Raw genomic sequence first — 15385 nt, forward strand, 5'->3', positions numbered from 1 at the left:
TTCTACGTGCAGTGTTCAGGAACCACCGCGATACTTTATGGCACGGGTATAGGTATGTGTAATATGTATATGTTGTATGCATGCGCGCGAGCGCATACCGAGGATCAGAGGTACGCGAATTAAGCCGACTGCAAGTCCACCGAATATTATATGATATAATATAATATAATACAATATAATATGATAGAATATGTATATGAGTAGTTACGTATTACACGAGGATTGTACGTATGCATGCGCGCGTGTGTACAAATTTGATATTGATAAGTGAATTATAAAAACAGAAGAAGAAGAGAATTACACCGAAAATTGTTCGCGGAATATCGCGATCGTCGCGTGAATACGAAGTGGAGTGGAGTGCCGGTTTTGTTTTTGAGAGAATGCCGCCGCGCGGTTTAGAATCGGAGGAAAGAGATTACGCGAGAAATTCGGAAAGAGAGAGTGGGAGAGAGAGAGAGAGAGAGAGAGAGACGGGTACATTCAAACGATACGTAAAACGAGAGAGGTAAAAAAGAGAGAAGCACAGTAGGCGAAGAAGAAGATGAGGAAGCACAGAATCGCGCAGGGGAGATGGAGAGAGGGAGAGAGAGAGAGAGAGAGAGAGAGAGAGAGAGTGAGAGGGAGGGAGGAATCGGTCGGGAGCCGGGAGTCGGTTCCCACGGCTGCGCAGCATACCTCCTCCTCTCTCTCCCGTTCCCCGATCCGTTCTTCTAAGCCGAAGCCTCCGCAGCGGCGCTGAGTTCTCTGGCTCTCTGGCTCTCTTCCCTTTTCCGTCTCACTCTCTCTCTCTCTCTCTCTCTCTCTCTCTCTCTCTTTCTCTTTCTCCCTCCTTTTCTCTGGCACGCTCTCTCAAACGCGGCGATAGCACACAAGCTCTCGAAGCCCCCCCGGACGATTCTGACGCGCGTGTATTAAATCTTACCTCCCCGAGTGTGCGTGTCTTTACTTGCGTGTGCGTGCGGAAAGAAGTTGGTCCTCCGTCTGTCCGCGGCTCGACGTCGCGAAGAGGAAAAGAAGAAGGGGATCGAGATACCTGGGGTTATACGGAGGAAGAAAGAGGATCCAGGTAGAGAGAGCGAGTCTTTTTCTTTCTCTTTCTTTCGAGTTCACCTATATATGTATTGTATATATGTTTAAATTGTAATACACGCGTACAAATTATTTCGTACGTACATCTTTAACGTATTTATCACATGTACGTATGGCTCAGTTTCAGAAAAAAGTAACGAATTCTGTATTACTTTCACAATCCGATTCCTATCTGCCAACTAAACCCTATTGTAGGTCGTGTTTGTATAATATCTACCCCTCTCTTTCCCTCTCTTTCTAATACCGTTCTCTATCACACCTGTTTGTTCAATATTGCCACGAAAAATAAAAATGAAACCTATCTATTTATTTAACTATCTACCTTTCTTTCTTTCTCCAATTTCCGAGTATACAATTGATAGTTTAAACGTAAATTATGTTATTGCGATAATATATATATCTGTACGTAATTATACTTCCATACTTGACAAACTGCGCGGATCGTAAAAAATCTAAATTCTCATCCCACTCTCTTTTCAAACCGATCGTTGTACATATAATGAATATATATATATATATTGAAAAAAGTTTGTAAGTATACATCAAATGAAGAAAAAAGTCCAAATCCCCATTAATCGAAAAAATATCAACCGAACTTGATACACACAGAATTGAGAAGAGACGCGGAAGGATCAGCGGTACAAGAAGCGACGGTGCGTGGCAGGGATCGCAGGTATCAGCTGATACCTGTCAGATGACCGGAGGTGAAGTGGAAGGGGAATAGTAAGGGGGAAGGGGAAGTGGGAGGGGGATCGACGACCACGTGTCGCGCCCCGAGACACAAATGTATTACCATTCATTCAGTCGTTACGTCATCCGGGTTTCATTCTAAACTTGACGACCTATTTTTAGGCCTTTCCTGCACGTATGCATGCGGTATATATTATGTGTGAATAATCTGTATCGGTATGCGTACATATATGCGTGTAATATAAGTCTATACACGCATAATATATAATGCACTGTACATAATCTGTCGAAGGATGTTAAGCGCTACTGTTGTGTTCCTTACTCTGCCCTCCCCCTCCGCCCTTTCCTCTTCCTTTTTCCGCATCATGTAGCAAGCACTGTCGCGACCGCGCGTTAAATCTTAACATTTAATTTACATATGCGAACGCATATTACCGAGAAAGATACGCGCGCATCGTTTAAAATCATGTCAACTTTTGAGACACATGCGTGCGTTTCTTTTTTCTTCACCGCTTTAGCGCGTGACTTTTCCTGCTTTTTTGCTACGCAGCAGCGGCAACATTTGCAAAATATACCTACATATATTCAGGATGACGTTTTTTTTTTTTTCTTTTTATTTTTGCGGAATCATTCCTGCAGTTTTTCCAAAGACTTTGTCACAATTCTAACAACCCCGATTGTGTATTTCTTTCCCTCAATCTTTCTCTCCTCCGTCCCTGCCTAAATTTCCAACCAAGAAACCGTCTCTTTTGTCAAGGAATTGAATGGAGGAGTCGCGTAGTCGTTCGGCAAGGAGGGTATAAAGTACAAAAGAAGAATGCGAGAAAGGAATTTTCGCGAACACAACAAAAAAAAAGAAAGAAAAAAAAAGAAAAATTCAAACAAAAAATAAAAGGAACAGAGAGAGAGAGGGAGAGAAAAAAAGAAGAAAAGTACGCATCGTTAGACATTCAAGGTATATCCATTCACAAGAATTCCAAAAGCACCGAAATCCTCAGGTTTGGTGAAAAAATGTCAACGCATCGCGCATATTCGCGCACGTTAAAAAAAAACCAAAGGTAAAAGTAGGAGGCGAGGAAGCAGAGGCGCGTTGCATTCGACATGTTGCGTTACAACGTTACAGGTATGTATATAGGTATAAAACAACGTACCTACGTATGCACTGCACTACACATTATAGACGTCATATATATGTATATATATATACATATACATATATACACATAGAGGGTATAGGATCGCGTGTAATTTATGCTAAGCGTTTCGCGGACCGGCCGGCCATTCATCTGTTCCTCAAACTCGCGTTTGAGACGCGAATCACGCAGCCGTCGGGCGTGGGACCAGGTTGTCCCGGCGTCCTTCCCTCCCCCTCCCTCTCCCGCCCCCACCCCCTCGCTCTTTCTCTTTCTCTCTCTCTCTCTCTCTCTCTCTCTCTGGGCTTCGTTCGCCGCGTGTCTCTATGTAATGAGGATGTATGTATGTATGTATGTATGTATGTATGTACGCATGTATGTATGTACAGGGTTTATAGTAGCCTCGAATAATCCCGTCCACCACGCTATGTATCGCATCGCAATATGTAAGTATAAGGTATATGATACGAGATATGACAGCGGCACGCGATCGTGCCTACCTCTGCGGAAGAAGCAGAAGAAACAGAAAAAGCAAAAGAGGAGGAGAAGGAGGAGGAGGAAGAAGAAAAAGAAGAGAAGAATTAACCTGCAAGAGGAGCATCATATTCGTCGGCAAAAAAAAAAAAAAAAACACAAAGAGCTATGTACAATATCGGTAAGCTTCCTCGATCCCTCAATGCTGAGGGAAGCTCAGGGATTTACGACTCGAGAGCAGCTGTAAGAGAAACACCGCCGCGATCAGCGATTTCAGGTATATATTTCAGGTTGAAGGTGGTGTCTGCAGGCACGCCGGGAAACCTTGATTAAATGATGAAACGCAACGTGCAATTTTCACTGTAGTTTTTAAACGAAAAAATATACCGTTTGCTTTTATTTATAAGGCAGGTATAACGTATTTGTTTCTACGGAAGATAACTGCATGAAATTTTTTCAACTCTTTCACAATTTTTTTCTTCTTTTTTACCTCATCGATACAGGGAGATTGCAAGATATTTCTTCATTCATTCGTATACGGTATTTTTTTATTATTCGTATAACTACATAAAAGTGTACGATATAACATGCGAAAGACGAGGCGATGATGTTACTGCATGGGGTATATAATTAGTATAATATACCGTTCCAATTAATTCATACCGCACGTGGTACGTCGCCAATTAAGCTACAGCGAGCAAAAGAGAGAGAAAGAGAGAGAGAGAGGGAGAAACAGATCCGTAATCATAATCCGTGCATGTGTGGCAAAAAGCTAGTCTAATTGGTTTACGTTACAACGGAAATCAACTCGCGACTCGAGCCTCGCGCGATACACGCACCATGACATTATAAAGGCGCAAGTGCACTGTGAAAAGCTTTGCAATTAGACGAGATCATACAAAAACTTTCACCGTCTTATTCCTTAAATCGATTAAAACAATTTATATTTTGTCTCCAAAGAAATGCATTTATATCAAATTCAAAAAAATATTGAAATCAAATATTATTGCCAACGAGGTATGCTTATTATACACGTCCCAAAAATGTCTCGAACATCTTCCCTCGCGGTTTTCTACCCTACCTCATACAGTTATCGATAATCAAGCCTGCGGCAAGTTAAACGTTAACATTGGCGAAAGCTCGATGTAGTTGATCGAACCGAAGCGATGGACTAAGTGCGTCACGCGCATAATATATATAAATATGTACGTATAGGTGCCGAGGAACGACAAGGGTGCCATATGGGTTGGTAAATTTAACTCGCGAGCTCGCCGAGCAAAAGAGAAAGAGAGAAAGAGAGAAAGAGAGAAGAAGAGAAGGGCCTCGGGGGCCTGACAAAAGCGCCTCTGCCCACCAAGCCATCTGCCACCGGGGGCTCTCCTCTTGTTGCTGCAGGAGAGCATTACAGACAGCAGCAACAGCAGCACCAGCAGCGATGGAGCACAGAAGGACGGTGTTGTTGCACGATAGGATACGCAATGTGCAGTGCAGTGCAGTGCAGTGCAGTGCATGGCATGGCATGGCATGGCGGGAGGGAGACAAGTGCTTTGCGACTATGCACGGTACACAATACATAACGTACACGGCTTGCTCTTGCGATCCTCTCCTCTTTTCCTCTTTTCCTCTTCTCGCGCGCGCACCATCTGTCAGTTAGTCTAACATCAGACGCGGTGGAAAGACGAGAGAGCTACCGAACGATTCGTTCTTTGTTTTTTGACCAAGCCTATTTGCAACCCAACTGCACTTACAAATTGTAAACTTTATTCATCCGTCGCGTAGATTTTTAATTTCTTAAACAGTTTCACAGCATTCACAAGTTTAGGAATAGTAAGGAAAGCGAGTGATTTTATTACACGCGTATACGCGTTCCTGTCGATGTATATGTATTTATTTATACATTTATTCATTCATTTATTCATTATACCATTTTGCTGAATGCGCACGTCGAAAAACTCTCGTAACGCCGATAAATCACTCTCTCGCGAGAGAGACAGACAGACGGAGAAAACGAGATATTGAGTGAGCTATATATAATACTTGCAATATATGATTCGTTGCAACAGACGCGCGCGGTTTTTAATTGACGTGGTTTATTTATTAAAATCTGCGAGACGTCAATTATCGGTCAACGGTAATAGTTAAGAGGCTTAAATGTATACCTACGTACAGTATGTGTACAACAAATACATATATATATATGTTAACGGATATTAACGGGTATACGCTATACTTACAACATACCGATACGCGGAATCTCTTAAAACTTTGAAAAGAAATAAAGAAAGAAGAAGAAAAAGAAACATCGCTAGTCTATACATTTATATTTTAAACTTTTTCGTGGATATTTAATTTATTTCTTTGTTTTTTCGTTTGAAACACGCTCAATGCTCGACGGCACGTAAGAAAATTGATGTATGCGTCACGCGTGTTCACATGCATAGGTATATACAGATATACGCCTGTATATATCCGCGACATTACGACTGTAATTCTAAATTTTACCATCCAAAATTACATCATTTTTCTGTTTATAACTCCGGTACGAGACTAAACACAAAACAGCTGAAGAGGAAGATAAAACGAGAACTTGCTCGAAGCACAATTGTATCAGGTAAATTTGTTTTCTTTGAAAACGTTGCGATTGTGTTTATGCGCATATAAAATGCATGGATACTTGATAAATTCTCATGCGAATGCAAGACTATATATCTTTGTCATTCCATTTATGCACGCGGTTTTGATAGAGTGTATGAGAAAAAAACAAAGAAAAAAAAACAAGAAACAAAACGTTAAATTTAGATCCTATTCTATAAGCGATATTTTTCCCACCGCGCACATTTTCCCAACTAATTGTAAGATGTGACGTAAGGCATTCGAACGATCGACTTACCGGCCACGTAAAGTCGAACGGGAATCTGATGGGGTTGGAGAAACTCGGCAACGAGACCGTAGAACTGAGGTTCACGACGTTGTCGCCCAGCACCGGCGTAACGACGTCGCCAAAGGTGCACGGCGTCGTCGTGTCGATCTTTGCCTGATAGTGCTTCAGGCACACCCTGAACCTCGTCCTGCAAGGGCCCGAGCATTCCCCCGTCTTCGACGTGTTTCCGGAACAACATTTCCCCAAGCTGTCCTTCCCGTACTCGTTTATGAACGAGTTTAACCTCAGCTCGAATACTCCGGAACCGCTCACCTGAAATATACACATTCAACGTTAACATCAATGATTTCAATTATTTCAGCTATCGCGAAGCACGACAGAGGAAAAGACGCGACATTCCTGCAATCCTGTAAGATTATACAATTTCCATCGGTTTCACGAAGGGTGCCCGATCAAATCGTTTTGCATGATAATTTAAATTTTTTTTTTTTTTTTGAAAAAAGAGGAATAGCTCGTTATATAATTCAGATAAGATATTCTAACGGATCGTCATGTGATTCAAAAGTTACGAGTAAAAAAATTTTCTGCTAAATATTTGTAAATTATTTCAACGACTGCGAACACTTTTTTACATTACTTTCGGTGTCCCGTTTTTATGGCAACTAAAGAAAAAAAATGAAGTGTTTAACGAGGTGTATAAACAAGCGAAAATAACAATTGCAGATATAATAATAATCAATCGAGCGCGAATAGAATGATGATGGTAAAATCGCGAGAGTGATAGAAATAGCGTACAAAATAGGTAAGAAAAAACGTTGGAATGTTGTGTGCGAAGGTGGGAAAGTGTGAGCATTACTCAAAGATTGGAAGAAGAATGAGGAGAATGAGGATGAGGAGGAGGAGGACTTGGTGTATACGGGATGCCGGGAGAATTAAGATAATCTGCCGAATCTCAGACATCAGTGTCGAGTATATCAGGCGAGACAAGAATAATACACAATTACGAGATTTGGGGTCTCTACGAGTCGGCCCCGTAACATATATCGAAAATCCCCGAAGAAACGCGGCGTGTGTGTTGTTATACTTTTGTAACAATCCTCTCGACGCGTAGCCAACATCCCGACCGACACTAGAACAAGAACCAGAGAGACGGGTCGTCACCGAGAACACAAGTAAACGGCAAAGGTATCGGCTGTTAGAGCTCAAGTTGGCACGAGGGAATCGCTATCACGTATGTAATACAACGGACAACGAGTCGTTGAGCGTGAAATCGTCAGTCATTCATAAATCGAGGCCCGTCCGAACAGCGGTCCACAATTCATACGCAGGTCCTACATACGCAATGAATTAATGATCTCGCGACGGCGCGCGGGCGGCAGTGTGTTTCTTTATCCCCGATATTACTATCGTCATCATCATCGTCGTCATTCACTCCCCCTCTACCTTTTTCTCTTTCTCTCCTAAGCCGCGACGTTCTTTCGCCCGCAGCTCTGTAATATCCGCCGTTATCGTCCCTGCAAGCAAGCAAGAGAGAGAGAGAGAGAAAGAGAGAGAGAGAGATCCGAAAAGAAGCGCAACAGAAGCCACCGCTGCTGCATCAGCAGCATCAGCAGCAGCAGACCCCAAGAGACTTTGTTAAATACCAGACGCGATTTTTGAGAGTGCATAGCGACTCGACACGGCATATTCTACACGTGTATTCGTCTCAAGTTTTACAGACCCTTGCCTGGCTGGCTGGCTGGTTGACTGGCTGCTGTTTGGCTGCTCGTCCGACTACTTTGCTCTCTTCAACTCTTTGCTTTTTAATCTATGTACGTCCCTGTACGCCCTTATTCTACTCCTACTTCTTCTTTTTTTTCTTCAATTTTTTTTTACACACGAATCGCCCGGCCTGCAAGCCAGTCAATGATCCTTGGCCCGGGCTGAATAAACAAACACAAACCCGATATGAAACATTGTATACGAGAAGCACGAACGCCGTGCAGCGTGCGATCACCCAATATTGTACGTACATACCTGTAATACAAGACGATATTGTAAGCTTGGAAGCGCGAGATACGACGGTCTTACAACAAGGGAATACATACGGAAACAGTTTTTTATAACCCCTCGAATAGTCTTCTCCTTATCAATCTTCCTTCTCGCGTACATATGTATTTATTTACATAAGTATGTGTTACACCTACTGTCACGGTTATTGAATCACGTTACTCCTTATATACTATCTAAAACGTAATAAATGATGATGATGATGATGATGATGATGTACGGCGCAATGACGAAATCTCTCTCCGTCGACGTTCTGCACTTATAAATACCATTTAACACACGGCGACATAACGATGATAGATTATATACTAATGAGGGGAGGAGGTAGAGTAATTCACACATATCCTACAAGTAATTTCGCACGCGATCGCGCGAGTAAACGTGTTCGGAAGATCTGGAATAGTAAACGAATACCGGATGTGAATTACTTTGTATGTAAACAAGTGCGCAAGGTACATATAAATAAACATAATGTTGTCAGAAAAGTGACGTGCGGCGAGGCAAATTAGATGAAGGAGAAAAAAAAAAAATAACTGGGGAAGTGGGAAAAGTTTGATTGTGAGATGTAATCGTACAATTATCAACAAAACAAACCGCAAGTCGTGCTTAAAGATTTTAAGCAGCAGCCGAAACGAAGCTGTACACACACATATGAAACCCGGCATACGGAATACGGAATAAAGAAGAAGTGTTACGCGTAGCGAAGAGCGTTAGGCATAAGAGAGCCGGAGAGTAAGTTGGCCGCGCTATTAAAGGCGCACGTGCAGCAGCGGCGTCGACGATGCAAACACAGAGGCACGCCAACCGAAAGAATGTGTTACACGTTCCTTGTGACGCCCTCGCGTAAAGCACCCTGCACCGAATAGCTGATATAAAGTGCACTCTCTCATTAGGGCCGCTTCCCTGCTTTCGTACTCGGTTGGTTGCTGTCCCCCACTCCCCGAGCAAACTTTATCTTTGAAGCACAACTCTCTCAAGAGGTAAATGTAATGGTTCTGTCATTTCTATTGCCACATAAACAAACTTATTCCCATTTAAACACCCGATCTTTCCTGTAAAACGTTTGCCTGAATAATTATGTATAGAAAGAAAAAAACAAACGGATGTGTTAATAAAATATTGACACACAAGTATTTTTCGAGGCTAAGATAAAACGAAATGGGAGTCTAACCGATGTAAACAATGTATCCACGCGTGCATGAGATGCTGGACTTATTGAGTGATCTTGCGACTTTTTCGTGAGGCGGAGATAGCTGGTGGGGAACTTACGGTTCTTGGAAAATCGCTTCCCCTCTTTTACGGTTGCGGCCCTATTAAGAGAGTGCACTTTACTACTATTCATAAGCACACACGCGTGTCGCACGAGGCATTCGAGACGCGGGGGTGAGAAGAACGAACGAAGCAACCCGATCGACTTTTCAAATGAGACGTATTACAAGTTGTGTACGGACGATACTGCTTGTATCGAGATGAAGTTTGGAAAAATAAGCTACTCTTCGAGCTTACCATGTGCGAAACGTGACGACGGCGGTGGTTAAAACGCTCTTATAGATCGGGGCTCCAAGCCACGCACGCCGATTCGGATTGACTTTTGGCGCAGACGTCTATTCTCGGCTCCAATGGGCTCACGCGTATTTATGGATACCCCCGGTATTTCGTCATAAGCGATTCAAATGCAGCCGCCTCACGGTGGCGGCGACGAGAAGAAGAGGAAGGAGGAGAAGGAGGAGGAGTACGTGGAGAAGAAGAGGTTTGAAAGTGTAGAAGAGGAAGAAGACGAGCGAACGGAAACGTCAAACTGACGGAGCCGCGAATCGAGAACGACGACGAGATTTCAATTCTAATTCGCGCCGAGTATTAATTCAAGGGGATAGTGGAGGTGCAGTGGCGATTCTATTTCCATCCACTCTCCCGTACGTTCTTTAATCGGTGTGACAAACAACGAAATCACGGTGAGAAGAATGGGACTGGAATTCGACGTCGAATGGATGGAATAAAAATCCACGTGATTTTGGGTGAAAAAGTCTTTGACGGAGATACGCGGCGTTGAGAAAAGAAGACGAGGTCTTAGGAAGGTTGAGCGTCTAAGGAGAGACTAGACAATTCTAAAAGAGTGGTTCCAGATTTAGCATTGTAGTAAATCTGCTTTCGGGTGCTCTCTGGTCCGCCTTAGCCTTACCACTCTCTCTCGCTCTCTCTCTCTCTTTCTCTTTCTCTCGGAGATGGGGGTCGCCGCGATACTGAGAACGTAGCAAGAAGAAGAAGTTGAGAAGGATACGCGTTGTAGGTTAAACACACGAAGAAAGAGAACTCGGAGACGCGCGTGCGAGAAGTAGAAGAAGAAGAAGAAGAAGAAGAAGAAGAAGAAGAAACCTTAAGTGAGGAAAAAATCTCTCCCAGGGAGAATTGTCGCATCGTCGCGAGAATAAAACTCTCGCCTGCCTCTCGGACGTCATCCGAAAAGCTCCGCGTTGAAAACGAGAATGATTACAAAAGGACACAAGGTGGGGTTGACTCGCCTCGCCGAGAAGAAGAAGAAGAAGAAGAAGAAGAAGAACCGACTGACTTTGATTCCGGACCAAACAACGTGTCACTCATCGGAACCAAGAGTCGTCGCGTTGACGTTTCCTTCCCGCATCCGTCAAACTCCGCGCTCGTATTGTCAGCTTTGGAAAAACAAAAGAAGCCGGCGAGAGGCGAAAACGTTTGTTTTCAAGTTTCGCGCGCGCCCCACGCAACGCGTTTCGAAAAGGTGGCGGGAATTCCTTTGATTCTCATTGACGGTATGAGAGAGACAGACCCTCGTGACTTCTTACCTCGAGCGGTGAGGGTAGCAGGACGACGGCAGCCGTCCAAAGTATCACCGTGGTCCACATGTTTCGTTGGTGTTTTGTTTGTTGTTTTTTCGTTTTTAGGGAAGGGTGGCAGAGGGATGCCGGTTTGCGCGCACGCGAGAGATTGACGCTCTCTTGTTGCCGCGAGGTTACCTCTTCGTGCAGTAAACAATATCGCGACACTGCATAGCCGTGGAACGTTTAACTCGATTCTTGTCGGTAGGTATTATGTGTCAGCAACTACGACGATTGTAACTCTCTAGATTCCGACGTTTTTTTTTCAATTTCTTTACGAATATATTCGTTTATTCACGACATCTACACCCTCCGGGTTTAAATATTCTGATTAATAATCTTCATTTATTCACACAGAGAATGATAACCACACTGCAATTATATTACCAATTATCTTCTTCTTTCAGATTGCCAATTACGAAAAACAACCAACGAACAAAAATATTATCATCGAGTTATTTAAATACGGGAAGAATAAGAAGAAGAAGAAGTAAAAGAAAACTATACGATTCAAGGATAATAAATTATATATCATATAGAATACAACACTGCACACTGATTACGATGACACCACTTTAATCCAGAATCGTGTCGTAGATGGGAAACGTAGAAGAGTGTCACACGACGCACACAACACACACAAGGAACGTTTTACGAAAAAGACGCGTGACGGGTGTTTTTCTATTTTCCGTATCAAACACCCCTTTCTCTCTCTCTCTCCCTCTCTCTCCCTGTCTTTCTCTCTCGTTTATTCGTTCAACTATCCCAACCACATAAACAACCGATCGATGCTCCTGACGGTGTATTTTACGTCCATACAATGTTCGCGAACGAGAGAACAACGGTCCATGCCCGGTACATTATACGTCGGGTTTGTACGAAGATGATCGGAGCATCATTCGTTCATTCATTCATTATTACACGACTTCACGCCGCAGTCGCCACAGCCGTCGGTCATACACATAACAATCGTCACCCGCGTGTATCAATTCGGCTGTTTACTACGGACGTAGGTCGTCGGCGAACGGAATGAACCCGCGGCGACGAAATTAGACGCCGGAGAGAGAGAGCCGACGATGTATCGTCAACGTCGGGGGGTGGGTATTTTGGGGTGGGTGTGGGTGGGTGGGGGAGGGTGGGAGGTAGGGCGGGGAGGGACAAATAGCGAACCAGAACGGATGAGACACGCGAGATGCGCGGAGACGGATGACGAACGAGTCAATTTTCACCCGGGGTCCCAGGGCGAGGATAAACAACACACGCGCGCGCGTCACTGAGCTCACTCTATCTCCGTTCGTTGCTGAGAGGCTACTGGCGCGAGCCGAACTCGGTCCGCTGTCTCTCCCCCACGAGCAGACAGCTAGGCAGAGGCGGCAGCCGGCCTCCTGGTCCTCCGAAGAGCGGACGGCGAGCCTTCCTTCGAACGGCGTCGATCGCCGCGCCGCCTATCGCCGACCGCGCGCAACACTGACCCGACACTGTTATTCCCTCGTCCTCGTCGACGCCGACAGATGGCTAGCCGGCTTACGCGGCTTACGAACGGGCTTTTTTCAAACTCTGCGGGGCGGCAAAACGTGTCCCTGTGCTTTTTCGACCTTTTCTCCCGCACTCGGTTTGTTACAGCGATTCGCAATCGTCTTTATCGTAAACGTCCGAACGGCACCGGGAGGTCGCACTGACTGAATGACCGCGTTCGGCGATCGGGGTAGCGAAAGCTCTCGGGAGTTTCAACGATTTTTGCAAAGTCGAACGACGCGGAGGTGCTCTGTTCCTTTCGGCGTGCAACCCTCGACTGGAGGTTGCGCCCGACGGCTACCCCTACTTATAATGGCGGTCCCCCCGAGGGGCGACGGGCCCCGCGTCAAGGGGCAGCTGCAGGCCGGCTGCACGCGCCACCCCCACCACTACCATCCCCAGCGCAAACCAGGCCGTCGTCTACCGCGGCTACGATATCCCCCCCTTTCCCTCCTTCGCGACCGGTGGCACGCGCCGCGTGCCTCCCGTGACGTCACCCCTCACGCACGATCGAGGAGGACCGACGACGACGACGACAACGACGACGACGACGACGACGAAGCGCCGGTGCCTAACTTCGGACCTGCGATACCGAGTAGGCACAGACACCGGCCGCACTTTTATCCTCCTCGTCGTACGTCAACGTGACGCCCGCGTATTATCCGATTTCTCAGGAACCACGAGTTCGGTGTAGCCACACGATTTTTTTAACACTCTGCCGAAAGGTACAATAAAAACTAGATCCAAGATTTTTCTCTTCATATCGTTACTCACTACGAATTCTAAAAACCCTCGCTGAGTAGGTACAAACTGAATGTTTCTTTTTTTATTTTCATAAACATTCAGGAACACCTTGCGAAAGGGTTGAAAGGACATTTCGTATCCATATGTACCTAGATCGGTGCAACGTTCAACGCTTCCCGAAACATCGTTGCGCGTCAAAAACGCGTCTGTAATAACGTCTAGGTATACACAAAGTACCGACAAGTTGTGGGGGTGAAAAGGGTACAAGGGGATCTAGCCGGAGTAGTGACAACAGTGTGTGATAATCGAGCAGCAAACGGTGCCGCAGGCGAGTAGCGATAACGCGACGCGGCTATGTTCTTTGGCGTAAATGGAAGCCTTTGTTGTTCTAAACCAGCCCGAGTCTCAAGGGGCTCCTGTCCCCCCCACCTCTACGCCGAGGGGCTCCGGAGGTGTACAGTGTTCTTCCGGTCGCGCGGTGGTTCAACAGGTCAGACCAAGGGGGAACCAGATGGAACCACTTCCTGCCCTGTGCGCGTACCCCTCTCCCCCTCTGCAAGCGAGTGACGCTCACGCACACGTTCGCTGTGCAACGCTGTGCGGATATCCATGAGCACGCAGGCACGCTTCGCGCGCACACCGCACGCGGCGAACGATACCTGCGCACCACACGTGATCACTCGATATGTAACCCACAGACCATGTAACGAAGGAAGCAATGCGCGGGACGAGCTAGGTCATATTGACGTAGGTATCCGTGTAGTCGGGATAGCGCAGCGCTAATCGTTACACTTGCGCGATTCGCGCGACGGCATCGCCGGCGTGCCCCTCGAAGGCGCCTTTGGTGGTAGCGCAAGCCGCTGTCGACGACGAGGAAGATTCTTCGGCAGGCACGCAACGCTGACCCCCTTCATTCATTCTCCGGCAACGTGTTTGGACGGCACGCACACGGCTCGACGCACTGCGCGGGGTTCGACCGCGAAGTGAATTTCTGTCTCAAGTTCAAGCCCGACGATTCGATCTTCCTTTTCGGTGGACCGCGGTTATTCAACGATACCCGGTCGATTACCTTGACGTTTTGCCGTTCGCGTAATTTGACATTGCCGAGGGCTGGAGGAAGGCTAGAACTGCATTGCACGCACCATGCGGGATTCTGGATGGTCTTTTTGTTTTCAAGGTTCACACCCCTGCAAGCTTCGGCAACACTTTTCTGTTCCGATTCTCCTGATTTTCCTTGGTGCGATTAAGACGTTGACCCTGCAGCATGTTCCCGAGCACTCTGCTCTGTCCCGCCCTGAATACCTGCACGTTATGGCGCTTGTATTTTAATAAAGATTTGCCAAGGGCAAACGGAAACGCACGGTGTGCTATGGGAAAGTCAACACACTGCACCGCGTCGTCGCAGGGCGGTATAGGTAGGCATGGCTGTACATGCCTCAGCTTCGTCCAATCCTCAAGCTCGGCACTAACCGAGGAGGTGCAGCAGTCTTGGGTTGGGAATTCCTGACAACTGGGCAAACACACCGATGGCACCTAAAGAAAGCCTCTTTTTATGCACGCACACCGGGGCGCGCCTTTCCTACCTGTCCATCTTATACCCCATGCACATTATCCTCATATTTACATGTCTTATCGTTGCCATCGATATCGCCTCTGATGCTCCAGCACCATAACATTCGGAAGCATCAGGGGGTCGGTGTAAATCTTTGATTCCCCGTGATTCGTAGTTTCGTCATTTTTCAGAACGATGGGGAAGATCAGATTTGTTTTTTAATCAACTTTCAGCGAGCTTAACACTGTGATAATGTTAAAATGTGCAGACATATCAAAATTATCACGATTAATCAACCCTACGTTGTAAAATGGCACGATAATTATATAAACTTATTAGTAATGAATATTGGTGTTTTTTTCTTCAAAGAAAATAAAATAATTTGAACGGGAAATAGAAATTATACTTA

At 45.6% G+C, this 15385-nt stretch overlaps 1 protein-coding gene across 3 annotated transcripts in view; it reads right to left on the minus strand.

Moving 5' to 3' along the window:
* Window positions 1-15385, minus strand: part of LOC107218667 (neurogenic locus protein delta) — an 81959-nt gene that overhangs the window by 17858 nt on the left and 48716 nt on the right. Inside the window, exons 1-2 of one of the 3 annotated variants that reach the window (XM_015656615.2) lie at window positions 11133-12573; window positions 6277-6579 (exon numbers count right to left, since the gene is read on the minus strand). In XM_015656615.2, coding sequence (XP_015512101.1) covers window positions 6277-6579; window positions 11133-11192 — 363 coding nt within the window. In that variant the 5' untranslated portion in view covers window positions 11193-12573. Of the gene's footprint in view, window positions 1-6276; window positions 6580-9822; window positions 10207-11132; window positions 12574-15385 lie in introns of those variants that run through there. The other 2 variants (XM_046736674.1, XM_046736675.1) reach the window with 2 other exon arrangements.

The sequence above is a fragment of the Neodiprion lecontei genome, chromosome 4 (assembly GCF_021901455.1).
Source record: "Neodiprion lecontei isolate iyNeoLeco1 chromosome 4, iyNeoLeco1.1, whole genome shotgun sequence".
Lineage (NCBI taxonomy): Eukaryota > Metazoa > Arthropoda > Insecta > Hymenoptera > Diprionidae > Neodiprion > Neodiprion lecontei.